Source organism: Gekko japonicus, unplaced genomic scaffold, assembly GCF_001447785.1.
Source record: "Gekko japonicus isolate JY-2015 unplaced genomic scaffold, Gekko_japonicus_V1.1 scaffold768, whole genome shotgun sequence".
Classification (NCBI taxonomy): domain Eukaryota; kingdom Metazoa; phylum Chordata; class Lepidosauria; order Squamata; family Gekkonidae; genus Gekko; species Gekko japonicus.
The window spans coordinates 437,241-456,629 of record NW_015159733.1 but is presented as its reverse complement, the minus strand read 5'-3'; the positions used below and the strand labels follow the sequence as shown (position 1 = coordinate 456,629).

Sequence of the window (19,389 nt, the reverse complement as noted above, 5' to 3'; positions counted from 1 at the left end):
CTTAATCATTTCGACCCTGTAGGGTTTTCAAGGCAAGAGATGTTCAGATGTGGTTTGCTATCACCTGCCTCTGTGTTGCAACCCTGGACTTCCTTGGAGGTCTCCTATCCAAGTACAAACCAGGGCTGACCCTGCTTAACTTCTGAGATATGATAAGATTGGGCTATGTATTAATGGTTGCTGTTACCAACAAACTAGCAGCTGTTCATACAGTTGACCTGCTGGAGAGGAACTTCAGTAGCTGTGATTTAGACTGCTCTAGGTCAGGTTATAGCTTGATTTAAGTACTGGATATTAGACAACAGCGATTGGTTCCAATGACAGCAAGAAGCAGATATAAGTAACTACAAGAGCAGCACAAGGCATTACATATAATATAGTATTATGAAAAGCAGTAGAATATCACACCAGGACAACAAGCAGTCATTAAGACACTGCAATTAAAATGTTCAGAAATGGGAACTGCTTTTTTGTTCAGGAATGAGTCATACAGTAATTATCATAGAGAGTAACATATCCAGCTAAAGCAATGACATATTTAAATGGTATGTAAGGCATGTAAATGGTTTGCTGTTCCATCAAGGGGATGTAATTTTTACAGTAATTAATAATGCATGTATAATATATGGCAATGCTACATGAACCTCTGATACTAATTAGATAGGATAATCATTTTATTGATACCAATTTCTGAATATAAAAGTAAGATACTCAAGAAAGAGCAGTAGATATTCAGTGCTGAGTGTATAACAGTACATTTAAAATTGAATTGTATTTAAATGAACAATATAGGAATCATTCATTTTTGTGTACACCGTGTTTCATTTCTGAATGGGATTTTCAAGGAAATGGTTAGCATTTTAAATTAATTTTACTTATTTTGGCTTAAAAAAACAATAAAAGAGTCTTTAAAGCACAAAAATATCTGTTTTGCCTTATGAATTTTTTCCCTCCAGTCCTTCCCATAACTACAATTCATGCACTCCACTATGATCCCTATAGATATCAATGCTGCATCACTCTTTATAACTGCAGAGGGACTGAATTAATTTCATTTGTGAAGAGTTCCCTCAAGAACACACATGCAAAGCCTAAAAGTCTGGTAATGATCAAATGCTAGACGGGACTTACACTTTTCCCACAATAATTCCATCTGATTTATTCTCATGGTAACTACATTTCTTGTGCTTCTGTAATTACCTCCAATATAATTACTTTCCCTTTCTACTAGTTTCTCCCTTGCTACATATCACATTAAGAATTGCTATATCACATTCTGTTGCATGGAGTAAGGAAGTACGGAGGAAATGATTTGTCAAGAAACTTCCACATTCTGACCCTATGCACAGATGTATATTGAACCAAGTGGGACAGCCAAGGTAGGCAAAAGTGCTCAAGATGGCAGCTCTAGCTAGTTATGTGTTTGCAAGGACAGAAGTAGCTAAATCAAACCCACACTCTTATCTTTACAAACACCAAGGGACATAAGGTTACCAGCCCTGTCTTTTTATGGTCAGAGAATCTGCGTCTTCATTTGTGATATGGCAGACAGAAATGAACAGATAAAACATCTTCATAAGGGGTCCATTTTTTATTTCTGTCTATTAAAAAGGCATGGAGCTTCTGTCCATAAAAAATGCAGCAACCCTACATGATCCTTGTAAATACTGCTACATTTTCCAACATAACACAGGGGTCAAATAGCACCTTAAAGACTAACAACATTTATTTCAGCATAAGGTTTTGTGAGACAGAGCTCACTTCTTCAGATACATGATATGTACAACAATTGGACTAATTTTAAATATAGCTGGGTGTTGTGCTACAAAGAGACACCAATGTAAAACAAGAGCCACTCTGAGAAGTAAGCCATTCATAAGAACATAAGAGAAGCCAATGTTGGATCAGGCCAATGACCCATCTAGTCCAATACTCTGTCACACAGTGGCCAAAAATACCAGGTGCCATCAGGAGGTCCAGCAGTGGGGCCAGGACACTAGAAGCCCTCCCACTGTTGCCCCCCCAAGCACCAAGAATGTAGTGCATCACTTCCCCAGCCTGAGAGTTCCTATCTATACCTTGTGGCTAATAGCCACTGATGGACCTCTGCTCCATATGCTTATCTAATTATCTCTTGAAGCCGTCCATGCTTGTAGCCGCCGCCACCTCCTATGGCAAGGAATTCCATGTGTTAATAATTCTTTGGGTGAAGAAGTACTTTCTTTTATCTGTTCTAACCTGACTACTCAGCAATTTCATTGAGTGCCCATGAGGTCTTGTATTGTGAGAAAGGGAGAAAAGTACTTCTTTCTACCTGCTCTATCCCATGCATAATCTTATAAACCTCGATCATGTCACCCCTCAGCCATCGTTTCTCCAAGCTAAAGAGCCCCAAGCACTTTAACCTTTCTTCATAGGGAAAGTGTTCCAACTCCTTTATCATTCTAGTTGCCCTTTTCTGCACTTTTTCCAATGCTATAATATCCTTTTTGAGGTGTGGTGACCAGAACTATACACAGTACTCCAAATGAGGTCGCACCCTTGATTTATACAGGGGCATTATGATACTGGCTGATTTGTTTTTAATTCCCTTCCTAATAATCCCCAGCATAGCGTTGGCCTTTTTTATTGCAGTTGCACACTGTCTCAGACACGCCTAATTAACAAAAGCAAAACAGAATACACAATTTTGATGCAAGATGAGATAGTGGAATAAATTAGCATCTGTAAGGATGGGATATGGGAGATAGGGAGCTAAAAATCTGAGGTCCCTCTTGTACCCTGGGCAGTTACATTGTCTTGAATTTAATTACTCCAGTTCAGCACTACCTGTGAAGTTCTTTTGACGTAGAACAACAATATAATCTATGATAAACTGGACTGCTGTGGAAGTGCAAACACTAAACTGGCAAGGACACTTCCAATAGTCTTTAGTAGCCCCAACAACACAACTAGAAACTGAAGTACAACACCAGCAAGAAAGTATCCTGTGGATTCAAAATGGCACCTATAAGAGGATTTGGAAGCTGTCAAATGCTGACACTTGTGTATGTGTGTAAAGTGTTCTCAAGTCACAGGTGACTTATGGCAACCCTGTAGGGTTTTCAAGGCAAGATCAGAGGTGGTTTACCTTCCTCTGCATAGCAACTCTGGAATTCTTTGGTGGTCTCCCATCCAAATACTAACCAGAGCTGACCCTGTTTAGCCTCTGAGATCTAACAAGATTGGGCTAGCCTGGGCCATCCAGGTCAGTTGACAGTTGACTAGGTACTATGACAGAGGCACCTAAGTTGTGAAATGGAATGTAAGGCCCAAACTTGAGCTGTCTGAACAAGGGCGAAAGAGAGATGTACAACCCTGTAGTAGTGAGAAAGGGCAACAGGAGTTGCACTATCCTGTGTAGGACTGTGAATAAAAAATAGATTTTGACAAGAACCCTTCAAAATAAAGAGTAAATGTCTAGCAACACTCTCTAAGCACAGAAGTATATTGCCTCCCTCCCTTTTAAATACTTTGTCAGTCAGTGACAACATTTTTTTTTTGTCACAACTATAAGGCAAAGCCGGCTCACGTTGGCAGGATGACTGACAGGATTGAGGAAGGTCAGGAGGTGGAAAAACCTCTGGAAGTAGTGGCTGCAGCATAGCACTGCGAACCCGTCACTGACCCGCAGTTCTCTACTTTAAGGTGGCGTCCCTGAGAGTACGTGCCACTGAACAAATAAACGTGAATAAAACAGTTTGAATAAACGTGCACAAATATTCCTCTCCCTAACCTACCATCCCAAAGAAGTTTACAGTCTTTACCTTTTAGAAGAAATATTACGATCCCGATCCTATGCTATGAGCTACAAAGATAGGGACACCTCGCTCTGCACTTTTCTCCTCCCCCCCATCAGAACAGGAGCAGAAAAGCGCTAAAGCCTCAAGATTTTCAACTCAAACATTCAGTTTGGGGAAGGCGTTGGTGTGACCATAATCCTATACAGGCTAAGTAGGGAAGGAAGGAAAGGACCATGAGGCCGACCGTATATCCTCCTCATATCTCCCCCACCAGCTACGCATGACCAGACCGCCCCGTTAATTTTTCCACCTTGACCGACTCCTCCAATAGGGCGGAAAAAAAGAGGGTGGAGTTCCCGGCATGCAATGTGCGTTGTTGCCCAGCCGGTGGCTAAGATGGCGACTCCCATGCATCGCCTTATTGCCCGGAGACAGGCGTGAGTTTGTGTGTGGGATTGACCGAGGGGAGGGGGGGCGGAGGTTACAGAAGAACGGGGTGGTAATGATAATGGGGTGGATGTGGAGAAGCGACGGGGTGTCCTGCGAGTGATTGTTAGAAAAAAAGCCAGGACTGTGCTACTTATGTCAGCCGAGAGAGTACAAGTGGAAGCTTGGTGTTTCGAAAGCTCAGAAATACTCTAGAATATTTGTATGCTTGAGGATTTATTAATACTATTATTCTTGTGTTTTTGTCTATGCTTCTGCTTATGAAGGAGTGCAGTTTGTATCTGTTTGTGGAAAGAGCTGCAAGGTTTTGACGTGTTAAAAAGCCTTTAATGTAACATTTTACCTCAACCTTGGCTCTGCAAACTCAAAATGGTCACGATAACGTGGTCAGCTGTAGTTGTATTTGTATTTCTATCACTTACTAGAAAGGGTTATTTGGTTAGGATTTTTGAATGAACCCTAGTGACATTTAAAAGAAGATATAATCCCGTTTTCTTTTCTAGTGCGTTTAGCTCGTTTGGTCGTACCTGCCATATGTAATTAAAAGAATATTTTCCCTCCATGCTGTGCCACTGGAAAGCTTATTAAAACTGGTAACTGGTTCTCTCGAAACCAACCAGACTAATGTGAATACGCATCAGGTCCTTCAGTTTGTCTCTCTGTCCCATGCTCTGTGGATCATTAGTAGACTGTAGCCTAATGTGACCCCACACTTTTACTTTTACACACATGTATGGAGGGGAACAAATGGTGAAGAGTGGGTCTGGAAATGCAAGAGGTGAAGTCTGACATTTCTGTGTAACACAATATGAGATAAATACAGTGACCATTTACAACTGCTGTAATTATTGCTAACAGTTTTAATGTTTGTGTTGGCTAGTGACCATTTGTGGACTGACAGGCCAGATGTTTACTAATGCTGACTGAGTGCAATATTATTTTGTAAAAGGAATTGGGGTGTGGGTGTTAAATGAGTTAACATAACTGTTATCACCAATTGTCACTGTTGTGAATAGTTACGATGCTAGAAGAGTCTTTTTAGGTTTATGAGGCTGACACAGCAATCCTAAACCTTTCTAAGCCCATTTACTTCAATTGCTTTAGAACAGCATAACTCTGTTTGCCCTGTAATAATGTTGTCCTACTGGAATTTATAATCCTTAAAACCCCAATTGTATGTATGCTTACTCAGAAGTAAACCTCTCTGCATCTTATTTTAGGTACTTAGCTGGAAGTGGGTTTCATTGAACTCAGTGGAATCCACTTCCAATTCAACATGCTAGGCTGCAAATTTCATAACTATTTGTCTAGGCTTAAATTAGATATATTTGAACTTCTCAGACTGGCTCTCAAAAAACACTGAAGCCAGTATAAGAATGCAGTTGAAAAGCTATTATTTAGTCACTTGTCTTACCTCTATGAATGAATGAAAGCATTTTGCAATGAGCACATGAGCTATTGGTACTTGACCTTTTCAGGCTTAAAGTAAATTGAAGTACAGACCTACAATTTAATCCCAACCCCTTTGATTATCCATACAGTCTTTATAATCTCCAGGTTACTGTTCAGTGTATTTTCCTCTTTTAAAATCCAACATTCCCAGCTTCATCCTAACTTTTGATTCATTGTTTAAATATTGGTGGAAAATTCACTACATCTCTACCCATTTGTGTTGGCTTCACTAGGTCTCAGTCAGACTTCCTGAAATGTGTGTTCTGGTCACATCCCATACTATTTAGTTTCTCATTTCCCACTCCTTGAAATCATACTATCAAAAGACTTATTCCTCATCTACCTTCCGGCACCCATAAATGCATAATCAGGTGGTTTGCTGTAGGGAATACTGATACTGGTGAGAATTTATAGGAAATACTGAGATGGTTATAATTGACTAGATGGTAGGTTTGTTCTTGCAGAAAACATCAGTAGAAGTGCTTATTTATGTGGTACTAAATTCCAGAAGATTTATTTGTAAATTCACATGCATGGGGTTGCAGCCAAACAGTTTGGTATATGCCTAATACACTCAAACAAATTCCATTGAGTCTCTTTTTCAGGCATGTATGAGAATGTAGCTTTAAATATGGTAATTATCATTTGAGATGGTGGTAGACTGTGTTTAATTGGGAGCTAATTTGATTTATCCCAAAGGTTCCTCACTGATTACAGTGTGTTAAAGCACATAGAAGAGTTTTAACTCATGCAGCAAAACAATAACACTTTGCATAATGGAAAAACCAATAAAAACTTCAGTTAGCACTTATCATCTTAATCTTAATTTAGTTCTTTTGGTCTTATTCTTGTGAGATTTGAAAGCCTGGGCTAGAAACTATTTTTAGTATTTTATTCTTTAGGGTTATGCTCTGAGCTTTTTGGAAAACTTATATATTAAAATTTATAGATTAAAACATATATTGGCCCAGACAGTCTTACTTCAACTGTAGAATATAGGTTAAATAGATTGTCCATGAAGCATCAAGAGTATAACCTACTACTACAATGTTAAAATTATTTTGAAGACAGTAAAAAATATTCTCAGCTTTCTGCTGGCGGCTTAAATCTTCAGACTATGCAGTAACAAAGGACACTCTGTACCTTATAGGAATAATCCCTATGTGATAGGTAGGTGTGGTGGAAAAATAAGTGACCCATTACCTCCTTGGCACATACATTTAATATAGTTCTGGCAATCTTTTTTTCCCCTTTGTCTTTTGGGACTGCAGTATTTCTGTGTTCTGAATTATTACAGTAAACAAGTACATTTAGTTTCTTAATGTTCTAGTTTTCAGAGTAATGTTCACATATGTTGTGAAATATTCAGTTAAACTATGTAAAATATGCTTTGACTTTAAATCAGATCTTTAAATCTTTAAATTCTGTGACTGACTCACAGAAATAATTGAACGGATAACTGAAAGCTTTGACCCCCAAAAGGCAAATCCAGCAACCAAAGACAATAGTGCAGTGATTTTTTAATGGAGTTGGATAGCATCCAAAGATATGTGAACACTGTCATTGTGGTTTAACTGGTTTGTGGATAATTCTTTTAAATCAGTTAATGGTAACTGATCATAAGAATATTTTAGGGTAGCTATAAAAACAATTGGAAGCCTCTTACAGTTAATAAAGTTATAACTGGCCATTACTAATCTAATCATTTTAGGTTTTAGGGGAGCTTCTGTATATTCTTCAATAGAATGTATAATGTGCAGAATGACACAGTGAAATGTCCTTAACATTCAAATTAGGATAGCACCATTTATGTGGTTTTCAATAATAACTGTGCAGAGTTATGTCCATTAACTTCAACAGTCTTAGAAGGGTGTATGTCTGTTAAGGATTGCACTCCAAATCAAATAAAAATTCCTTGATGTTTATGTATAACAACATTTGCTTTTGATTGTGATTGTTTTTCAGTTGTGTAAGACACAGCCTGCGCAGACAGAATGTTACAAACATGTCTTTCAAAGGTGATGTGTGGTGGAAAGTGCCATCAAGGCTCAGCTGACTTATAGTGACCTTATAGGGTTATCAAGGCAATAGACATTGAGAAGTGGTTTGCCATTGCCTGCCTCTGTGTCATGACCCTGATATTCCTTGGAGGTCTCCCATCCAAATATTAGCCAGGGCTGACTCTGCTTAGCTTCTGAGATCTGACAAGATGCAGCTAGTTTGGGCGTTTAAAGGCAATATATCATGATAATTGTAAACATGCTTAGGCCTAGGGCAGCTTTCTTATACTCACGGTAAATTATTTTGTTCTCAAATATTTTTATAAAGAAAGGGCATTTAATCAGTAAAAAAAAAGATTTGTCAATTCACTGGTCAAGAGTATTAGAACAAAGTTTTTATTTTACTAAACATTTCTGTCTGAACTTTTCATCCTGAACCCGCTTGCGGGGAAGGCAAGGTAAAAATGCCTAAATAAATAAAAATAAATCCATCCATAGTGGCTCCAGGTGACTTACAAACAACACGTGTCAAAAGGGCACTACACAAAAATTTTAAAATAGTGTAAGCCGTATAATCATCACAGACTTGATGCTAATTATAAAAACAAGTTTGTTTCAAAATAACAGCTTTAGAAAAATAAAATAATTATAACAATGTGAATGATTCATGGAACTATTTTTTAAAACTTTTCTTCTGGAACACAAGGATCAGCTTACAGAATTAAAAAAAACAGAAATAAACCCAAGTAATATCAAGGTTATATCTTCTGGTTCTTGCAGCTGGCAGAACGGAGTCCTTGCCATTGATGACTGCATATGTTCATCTGAGACTCCTGAAGTTATAACATTTGGCCAGTAGAAGTTTTGCTATACTTCTAATTTGCCCCTGTGCTGTTGGAGGGATAGCAAACTGCCCTTGTGTTTGCCCTTGCTAATGTTGTTTGTACTTACCTTATTTAAAACATTTCTATTCTGATTTCATAATACAGTTCTTGAGGTGCTTTATTATATTTATTTTTATTTTTATTTATTTTATATTTATATTATATTTATTGTATTTATTATTTTAGCACTGTTTAATTGTTATATGTTGTTCCTAATCTATTTTATGTGTATTGTAAAAAAATTAGGTGTTTTATGTAAACCATCTTGAGCCAGCTTTGGCTGGGAGGGCGGGATAGAAATCTAATAAATCAAATCAAAAAATAAATCAATAAAATTTAAAATTCGAAATTACTAACAACCAAGAAGTTGAGACATTAGCAGACCAGCAAATACTAAAAATAGGAAAAGGACGGAGAAACAAAATCCTACCCAAAATATGACAGCTGACAGAATAATTGAATAAAAAAGTGATTTGTTACACATATAAGAACAAATAACAATCTGGGCTTTATAGAATTTTTCACAATATTTGACCCTGGTCAAATACGAGGTGCTCAATTGACAGGTGTCCTACCTCCCTTTTTTGCTGCCTCACACATTTCTTAATCACACGTGGCACGTGATGACCATAAGGAAGAAGAAAACTCTTGTTCTGTTTATAAATGTTTCCCTTGCTCGTTGCCTGGAAGTGATACTTATCCACCACATGTGACCAAGCAAATTCTACAAGACTGTATTAATTACATAATATCCTGTAATCATCAGTGGACTGTGGCTTTCACTGCAGTTAAATGTGACCATAGAATGTACCTTAGGTCTGTTTTTTGACAAAGTAATTTCATGTGTTGGTCATTGAGAAATGAAGCCTCTTAAGATCATTTAGCATTTTAAAACAAAGTAATTAAAGACTGATTGTTTCTGATAATTACACACAGAGAAAAAGAACATTTATACGTATCTGTCTAAAAAGGAAAGGGAAACAAATTCATACACAAGGCACACACCAATCTGCAATGAATCCTAAGAGGCAAATGCATAAATCTTGTCACTTATTTTCTTATTCTAGAATGTAATAAGCGATATCCAGTATTAAATGTATCAGGGTGTTTTTTTTAAAGATTGCTTCTTCTAGTCCTCTGGTAATAAATATGGTTGTCTTTTCAATGAAGCAGTATACCAGATTTTCTAAAACTGTTCATTTATAGAAGGGAATTATACTTTTTAACAATTTGTTGCTATAACCATCTTGGTGACAGTGAGCAAACTTAAAACTAGCTTCATATCTGAAGGATTCACATAGCCATTCAAGTACCTAAGCAGTGTTATCTTAGGTTCAAGGGGTGTGCTGATTCCTAGCATTTAGCCAATAAGCTGGACCACAGTTCTCCCAAACATCTGTATCTTAAAGCATGTGAAAAAGATTTGAAATATATCAGCAGATAATGAACCACAACACCAGCGTTTATTCTGCAACAAATTATATATCAGTGATAGTTTGTGGGGAATCAGAGTATTTATATCATTTAGCATTTTTTCATACTTGCTAAAAAGCACTGTCCTACATGAATCAGATGTAATTGTGTTTGGAACAACTATATATTAAAAATGAACAAATAAGGCTCTGAACAAAGCTTGTAATTTACTAAATACATATTTGATATGCCATCCCCAAAACTGTTGACTAAGGGATACACAGCATTAAAAGGTAACATGACAAAATGAACATGAAAATAGAAACTTAACAGTGCCCTGTAATTTGATCTTGAGTTATTTAAGCATATCATGAGAACCTTTGATACAGCATCTTCACATTTTTATGGGCTGTATTAAAGTTTAGGAAGATAACTGTGAAAAGGAGGATAGGATGATTTATCTCGAGTTTTACTCAAATACAGGACAAATGAAAATAAATATATTTACTTGTGTAGAAGCATATATAAGATGCTCTGTATCTTATGTACATCTTATATACATTCACTAATTAGTGGTAAAGTATTAACTTGGAACTTGCTGCTGTTTGTTTATCTCTAGTGTTAATAATAGATGCCCATGCTAGGGTACATCTGTACCTCACATAGCAATGACAATTCGGTCCTAAATAGACTTAGACTTTTTTAACCATTGACTTCAATGGACGTAGAAATGTAAAACTCTGGAACTGTGCTGTAAATTGGTATCCTGTGTCCTTTGTGCAGTTTTTTAAAAATTTGTTTACTGCCCTGTGAGATAAAACAGGATTGGGCACCATTAATTTTAAATGACATGGGGCTTTTTTAAAGTTAATGGCTTTGAGTTGTAGAATATCCATAAATTAAGAAAGATTAAAAGGCATTCCATATATATGCAGTAGAGAAGAAAATGGTTTTATGTGGGAAAATTTTCCGTATTGGGATATAGTTTTGTTGGGGGAAAATTAAGGAGAAATTTCTAATTACGTTTTTGCACATATATTGGCTAAATGTAAAACTAAAAATAATCCTGTTCACTTGCCACATGAGATTTGAGAGTGCAATTAGGACCATTCTTTTGTACCCATGTAAGTACTGTAAGGCTTTATAGAGAATTGACCATGGATCTTCTTCCACTTTTCTGGAGACGATGAAATAAATTTTCTGGAGACTTGATGAATAAAGAGAGCACTTCAGAGCAATCCTAACTAAGACATGAAACCACAGTTGGAGATGGGAGACGAAAACTGGCATGTTGGTGTATGCTGTGTTCAATATCTTGCTTTTAAATGAAAGTCATCTGGACTCCAACTCTGTTGCTTATTCTTACAGGGAGGCAAACAAGCAACATGTGAGATGTCAGAAGTGTTTAGAATTTGGACACTGGACCTATGAATGTACAGGGAAAAGAAAATACCTTCACAGACCTTCAAGGACAACGGAGTTAAAAAAAGCACTGAAAGAAAAAGAAAAGCAACTATTACAACAAAGGTAAGATCGACTGTGTGGAAAAATTCATGCCATCGGTATGCAGGTTTACACATCAAGTCTAGCCATAGCTGAGAGCTTTAAGCCCCATTGACTTCAGTGGGGGGCAAAGACATGTTTCTCACCCAAACATACTGGGAGTAAACTCCCACAATCATAATGCTTTTAGTCATGTTGGGAACAGACTGCATGATTATATTGTTCTTCTACCCTTAACTATAGTTTATTATGTCATTAAGATTGTATGTTCATAGCCTAGTATTTGAAACCAGGGTTAGCTTTACTAAAAATAACAATAAACCATATGTAATGACAGAAGAATTTGCATGTGAAAGAAGAGGGACTGGGGGATAGCTGTATGATGATCACATGACTATACCTAACACCATGGATCCATCTAGTTCAGTATTGTCTACTCTGACTAGCAGCAGTGTTCTGGGCTCTCAGCTAGACAAATGTAATAGATGTAAGTTTCTTAATTAGAAATGCTGAGGACTGAACTTTAGCTGTCTGTACACAAAGCAGGTGCTCTCCCACTGAATCTGCAGTGTGACCTCTTTAAACTCTTACCAAGGTTGAAAGGTGATATGTCAAGATTTGTGCTGGCCCTTAATCCAAAGGTTGTTCGTTTGACAGTAAGAGTTGTTGAATATAATATACCGTTCTTCTGAGTAAACTTGTGTTGAGGTTGGGTTGCATCACACTTTAGTTGAATCACTTTGGGTTGCATCACACTTCAGCTGAATCACACTTTAGATTTTTCCCATATGCATTCTTGTGTGTGGATTTCCATAAGTAAAATGGGGGCTGTTATTAACCACTTGTATGATCTGCTAAAAGAAGAAATTGCTATGTTATTGAGAAGGGTGGCAGCAACTACATAAGCTAGCAGTGACCATTGTCCTACAGTTTTATTATATAACTAGGAATAAGGCCCGTTGTGGAAATAAATACAATGAGCTCTAGAAAGGGAAACTGGGAGGGTGCGCTGGCCTTGGGCACTCAGCGTCAATTTGCTGTGGCAACCTCAGCAGGGTGTAATGACACAGAGTCTGCCATTTTCTCCAGGGGAACTGAACTCTGCCATCTGGAGAGCAGTTGTAATTCTGAGTGATCTCCAGCCCTCACCTGGAGATTGGCAACAATGGTTCCCCAGGAGGAAATGGCTGGTTTGAAGGGTGGAATCTTTGGCATTGTACCTGCCTGAGGTTCCACCCCTCTCCAGGCTCCACCCCTCAAATCTCCAGGAATTTCCCAGCCAACCATCAACCTACCGTTATCTGTCCTTCTGACTTCACCTTTCCATCTCCCCCCACACCTGTAGTCTCTACCTAGGAAAAGTACAGTCTTTCTCCGCAGTGGGGACCCAAGCAGGAGGGAAGTGGCCTCAGCAGGGTATAATGACACAGAGTCCACCCTGCAAAGCAGCTGTTTTCTCCAGGGGAACTGATCTCTGCCATCTGGAGAGCAGTTGTAATTCTGAGTGATCTCCAGCCCTCACCTGGAGATTGGTAGCAGTGGTTCCCTAAGAGAAAGTAACCGCTTTGGAGGGTGGACTCTATGGCATTCTATTCAGCTGAGGCCTCTCCCCTTCCCAAACTCTGGCTTCCATAGACTCCACCACAAAATATCCAGGAATTTTCCAACCTGGAGCTGGCACCCCTAGTCAGGACTGTCCCCAATGAGTTCCCTACAAAGGCCAAAGTGAGCCTAGAAAGGGCCTCCCCCCCATCTATTTATTGACTGAACCGAGGAAAGCTAGCCCCACAGTAGGAGAAGAGAATGGTTTGATGGCTGGTGGCCCACCTCAGTAGCCAGCCAGCCACAGAGGAGCCAAGCAGTCGAAGCGTCTTTGTCAGGAGAGACAGCTGTTTTGGCAGTTTATTCTGTCAGGGAAGAGTGGCCAGGCTGGCAGTGGGCATGGGAGAGGAGCGGACCCAGCACCCAGCCAATGGCACGTGAGTACTCTTGAGTAGTGGTTGACAGGCCAATGACTGGAGCACACAACACAGCCAATGGGAGAGCTGGAAAGTGCCAATATGCTGGACTTTTATATATATAGCGCTGGCTGTTGAAACTCCTTTTATATCACTAACTATTGAGGCTCGGCTTGAGCTGATAGTAACAAACAAGATGGTACCAGCACTTCATTTGCACTAGCAGATCTACTGGCAATGTTTGTAAACTTATCCTGCCATAAGAGTCTTCCTTCATGGGTAATACTTATTTGCTGGAGCAAAAAAGATATGACTACAACTGGTGTTTCTGAGAATTGGGCTAGGGTCTGATGTGGATTTCACTTATCTGAGTACAGTGTTTATTTACGCCCCCCAGTCCTATGCAGTTAAATCCTTTTACGCTGTCGGAAATGCTTAAGCATGTCAAAATCCGTATAGGACATTAATAGCCTTTCTGCTGTTACTTGTTGGTGGCTTTAAAAAAAGACACGAGGATTTATTTTTTGTAAGAGCTTATTTTTGAAATCTCATCCTAACTTTCTCTATGTGTCTCTATGTGTCTATTTGCCATTCTAATAAAACAACATTTTTATAAAACACTTCATAGAATCTTGGTAATTCTTAAAATGTTCTTATATGGTAGGCTGACATTATCTCTATAGTGCAGAGAGATGCTGAATCTGAGAGCAGTAGCTTGTGGAAGACCAGCTGATGAGTTCATGGCCAAGGTGGTCTTGAAACTATGGTGTGCCCAGCACTCACACTTCATCAGTGACCTACCACATACATACAAACTAAGGAAGAGTTGTATCACCGTTAGAATATGGGTTATTTTGAAGACAATACAAGGCAGTATGGTGAGATCTGTTGGCCAATGTTGTCTTTTCTGTCCATTGTATGTACAGTGCATCATTAGTGTATTGCTCTGTTCTTTTGAATTACCCACTAACTGCGGTGGAAAAAGAATTGGAATGTTGTAACTCTTTTAATTATAGTAGGCATTTCTTCCATCTTGTTGTCCCGAGGGAGTGGTCAACGGGCTTAATACAGTTTTGTTTGTTATAGCCTGTATATACCCCACTTTTATGAAATTTTTCTCCTGAGGAGGTTTGTAGGCAAACTAAAACATGGTAACTAACAGTAAGAGAAATGTAAATATAACAATACCAGCTGTGATCCCTCAGGTACTGTAGCTGGTTTGTTTCCATTCCTTTTAATGGATTGTTTTGGAGAGACAAAGACTACTTAAAAAGGCTTATAGCTCTATTAAGTTCAGTGAATGTTGGACAATCAACATGTTTATAGTTGATGCCCACATCTTTATTACTCAGGCCTTCTGTATATCTTATCTCTTGCTAGAGGAGCTGATTTTTTCCAGGAAGTCCTAATGCATCTCTTCATTAATTTCCCCTCACTATTATTAATAAAAGCTGTTTCCTCTTACTTTTTAATTAGCTCTGGAGAAGGCACTACGGACAGGAAGAGCAAAAAGAAAAGGTATGTGACGTGAACAAATTTGAAAATGGAACAAATTATCCCTGTCCATTGCACTGATTCTAGTGATAATGATCAGCTTGATTAATGAAGTAGGCATAGGCTACAGCCCTTATTGAGAAGTATTGTCCAGCAGAGTTCATTTCCCAATAAACATGCTTAGGAGGAAGCTGTATGTTGAGCTGGTTCCAATAATGTATTATGCACACTTTTGGCACATTTCATTGCAGTTTTCTTTGCCCTCTTAAGTATAACATCTGTTTTCCTTCAGCCTTCCGTACTCTGCCTTGCCTCTTACTGAGGTAATAGGTATGTTTGCGTGTGCAAACACACAGACACACACAACGATTGGCAAGCCAAGTTAGAAGTTGCTGTCAAAATTGTATGGTAAAACAACCTATTTTGTTTGAATATTTTATAAAATGAGGAAAATTGGATAATATTTGCATGTGACAGAGTAATTTGTGATTGACCAGTAGATAAATTGGTGGAAAACAAAAAGGTAGTCTAAGTGGTATTTCACTTCTTGGTAGTATAAAAGAGTATTTTTCTTCCCAAACTTACATAAAGTGGAAAGTAAAACTTCAGAGAGTTCTGTTATGAAAAGCTTTATTGCATCTTAGTTTATTTTTCTTTTCTTAGTGCTATACAAAGGTTTTTCTTTTAATTATTGCTCATATTGGGTATTAATGTTTGTAGTACCAATTATTGTTGACAAAATGTGAGTAAATTGTTAGAATACAACAGGATTAAATTAAGAGAGACTTAAGATGCAGAACAATAGGGAAGTATAAAAATGTTTGTCTTGGAAAGAGATTAAACATTCTTGTTGGGAAAGGATATCTTAAGACTTAACTAATAGCTAAATAATTAATTGTGGCACTATTGTTGTAAAGAAGGAAAAAGGACAGTGAGAGAGGAAGGTGTAAAAATGGCCTACCTATAAGAGAAAATATGTTATGTGAATATGTTAAATTGATGAGATGTATGGGTATGTGACGTAACAAATGTGAGAGGATAAAAAATAGGAATGTTAGGTGGAAAAGTTAAATTGTTGATACTGTATGGTTATGTGAGAGGACAACTATAAGTCAAAGATGGATAAAGTGAGAAAAGGGTTTATTTATAGAAACTATAGAAAGTTTAAGAATAGGTTAATCAGTTACTGAAAGATTTATGAAAAACTTATGCTTAATGCTTGTGTTATGATTTGGGCTATTATCTAAGTGAGGATTTATTGCTGATGGTATGGGTTAAGTGGGTTAAGTGGAAAAGGAACTAGCAATTAATTATTGTCTGATAACCTTTAATAGGATTTCCCCCCTTTTTATATATAATTATTTCTGTGATGTGAATACGTATTTGCTGATAATTTGGAGATGTTTAAAGGAAAGAGATAGGGAAAAATTTTAAAAAATGGTTTGTGTTGGAAATAAAGGATAGAAGTATTAACCTGAGCTAATATATATCAGGGGTAAATTAAGATATACTAATTAGCAGAAATATGTGAGGAACTATTTTTTTTAAAAAAAAAATGTGTTGCTGTAATGTATATTTTTTGGTTCTTTTTTCATTTTGTTTGGGAAAACTAATAAAAAGATTATTTTTTAAAAAAAGTTGCTGTCAAAATTGTAGAAGGAGAAAATACATTCTACACATAATTTTAAATGCAAAACTTGAGGGTTTACTGTTCTGTAGTATTTATTTATCTTCTGTTCTTTCCTTACATGCATATGTAAACTATATCTATTCTTAGTTTTCAAGACCTTCTGAGACTTACAAGACTATTTAAACGTTGTCACTTCATGTGCCATAAATCTACAACTTGCTATGACTATCTCTAGCTGCTTTGGGGACTGAATAGGGAGAAAGGATATAATAAAAATAATTAATAAACCTCCTTGTTTTTAGAGAATGACATAAATTTCCATGCATCCTGGAAAACTGAATATTCTGATCTGAACCAATTGTATTCAGCTATTTTACAGGCTTTCTTTCTTCTAGAAAAGGGAAAGGATGAATAAAGGATTTTAGTGGAAAATGCATCTACACATACAATGTTATTTTAAGAATGTGATTCCAGAAAATTCTCTGGCCTCAATTTGTAAAGGATTGAGTAATTTTTTTGGCGACTTAAAGGCTGCAGGACACTTGGCGTACCCAGATCTTTGATTGCAGCTTCACTAGAATCAGATTAGTTGAACATCTTAGCTAAAACATTCTTATTTTTAGTGATAGATCCCTGAAGCTAGAAATCATTAAGTCTTCTCAGGACCTAAAACTTCCATTAACATTTGAGTTTCTTACACATGGTAACTAGCATAACAGTGTTGGTTTATTGAATCTTTTTTGTAGCTACTTGAGTAGAAGTTAGAAACTTATCTTTTAAAACCAGGGAAGCAGTGTCCCCCCCCCCCCCCCCAAAAAAAACTTTTCGGGTTTTTTTCCAGCTTTTTGGAATCCCAAGCAAATGCTACTGTATTTTTTTTTCCATGTCAGCCCTAGATGTCTCCCAAATACTCTGGAAATGCCACAGTTTTTTCCTCAGCTCTGCTCTTACTGCAGCCCCCATCCCACATGGCTTTTGTTTGCACAAGTCCCATGATCCCCAGCATAGCCTTTTTTTTTCACGGTCACAGGCAGCTCCTCTTCCTTTTTGGTCAGTGGAAAATATGGCTGTATACAACCTATGGAAAGTATAGTTGAAATTTGGTTTGGTAGACTCCACTAGGCGTTGATACAGTGATCTTGAGTAACAACTGCTGATCCTTCTAAAATTTTTATACAGATCTAAAAGTGTGACAAGTTCCAGCACTAGCAGCAGCAGCATCAGTTCCGCCAGTGAGTCGTCTTCTGAGAGTGAAGACTCTTCATCCTCCTCTTCTGATGACAGTGACAGTGATGAAAGCACTTCCACTTCCTCCTCCTCCCCTTCTTCAAGTAGTTCTTCCAGCTCTTCTGACTTTGAAACAGATTCCAGTTCCTCCAGTAGCAGCAGCAGCACCAGCACAGACAGCAGCACAGATGATGAGCCACCAAAGAAAAAGAAGAAGACATAGTTTGCAGGGTCAGAACTCTGGTGTTGGAATTTTAAAAATTAAATGGCATTTAAAATTGCATTTATGGCCAAACAAATGAACAGGTCCATTTTTACAATTCGGAAAAAAGTGTGTTTTACAGAGTAGTCACTATGGTATTAAAAAGCTGTTAAATGGCAAATAATGATTATTGAAAGAGTATTTTTGTGGGTTATTGTTTAATAGGAAAGGCTACTTTATTTAATTTTTAAAGAAATCTATCAAATGTTTATATGAACTAAGGTCCAGTCGCCCTGATGTTTACATGCTAGAAAGCAACTTTATTTCTTTGAACCATCCTGTGTTGTGTCATAGAGAAACCTTTATGCCACGTTCAGATTGCAAGCAAGGTGGAAGGAGGGTGAATATAAAGTTTTATTTCAGTTGGCTGACAATATAGCAAAGCCATATTAAATCTCTGCTAAGAGTTAAAGAGGAAATGATGATATTGCATCAAATATAGATAAAATAAATTTACTTTTTTTTCAAATGGCTTTTCCGGGTCAAGTATTAGTTGCAATGTCAAACTTCTGTCAATGCTGATCTGTTGGTCAATATGTTTGTGTTCATACATTCTCACAGATCTTGTTCTGCATAACGGAAACAGGCTTCTGTGCACAGACTGTTGTTCTGGATGTGTTCCCCATATATGCAAAAAGGATGTTTAGTAGAGAACATAGCACAGTAGTGGGCTGCACACGTTACTGCACTTGGACTCTCCCAGCAAATGGATGGCTAGTTATTAGTTTTGAAGGTTCAGATTGCCTTTTGAGCTTGGGGAGGCTGATTCCAGAAACCCATTTCTCCTTTATAAGTGAACAGTACTGTTAGTACTTACCAATGTCCATCTGTTCATCAGTGGAGATCCTTACATGCAGCTGCATACTCAACTCAGTGCTATGCACCAGAATCTCTGGACCAGGGCCAAATGCTTTAATCTTTTTAACAGGACCTGTGTTTAGAGCTTCTTACTGAAACTTTTCTGAGACAAGGTCATCCCTGTAAAGCATTACTTGCACAGTGCATAGAGAGAGTAGTATTACCATTGCAACAGAAGTGTTTCATCTTTGTGCCTTTTTCATAAAGTTAAATAAGTACTAATAGGGAAGATTGGAATCCTAATTATACCTTCCACATGCTAATTTGGGAGCCTTGAGAAATGGTAATAGCATACATGCCCTGTTTTCAGTGAGGAAGAAAAGTACTTTCATTGGGGCTGGGTTAAAAATGTGTCTACAATTTTCCCTTTGTGCTATGTTTGGGAAATTATTAAGTGTAAAATAAACTGGATTATATTGATTGCATAACTTCCACTGCATTTTAAGTTACAATTGCTTGTTTAGATCTATTCTTTGCAT

At 37.6% G+C, this 19,389-nt stretch overlaps 1 protein-coding gene across 1 annotated transcript; it reads left to right on the top strand.

The window, feature by feature from the left end:
• Positions 1–4,151: 4,151 nt before the first annotated feature.
• ZCCHC10 (zinc finger, CCHC domain containing 10) lies at positions 4,152–19,339 on the top strand. Its single transcript, XM_015429130.1, has 4 exons — positions 4,152–4,219; positions 11,347–11,505; positions 14,916–14,957; positions 17,743–19,339. The coding sequence occupies exons 1-4, from the start codon at positions 4,179–4,181 to the stop codon at positions 18,011–18,013; spliced, it is 513 nt and encodes a 170-aa protein (XP_015284616.1). The 5' UTR covers positions 4,152–4,178; the 3' UTR covers positions 18,014–19,339.
• The last annotated feature ends 50 nt before the right edge of the window (positions 19,340–19,389 follow it).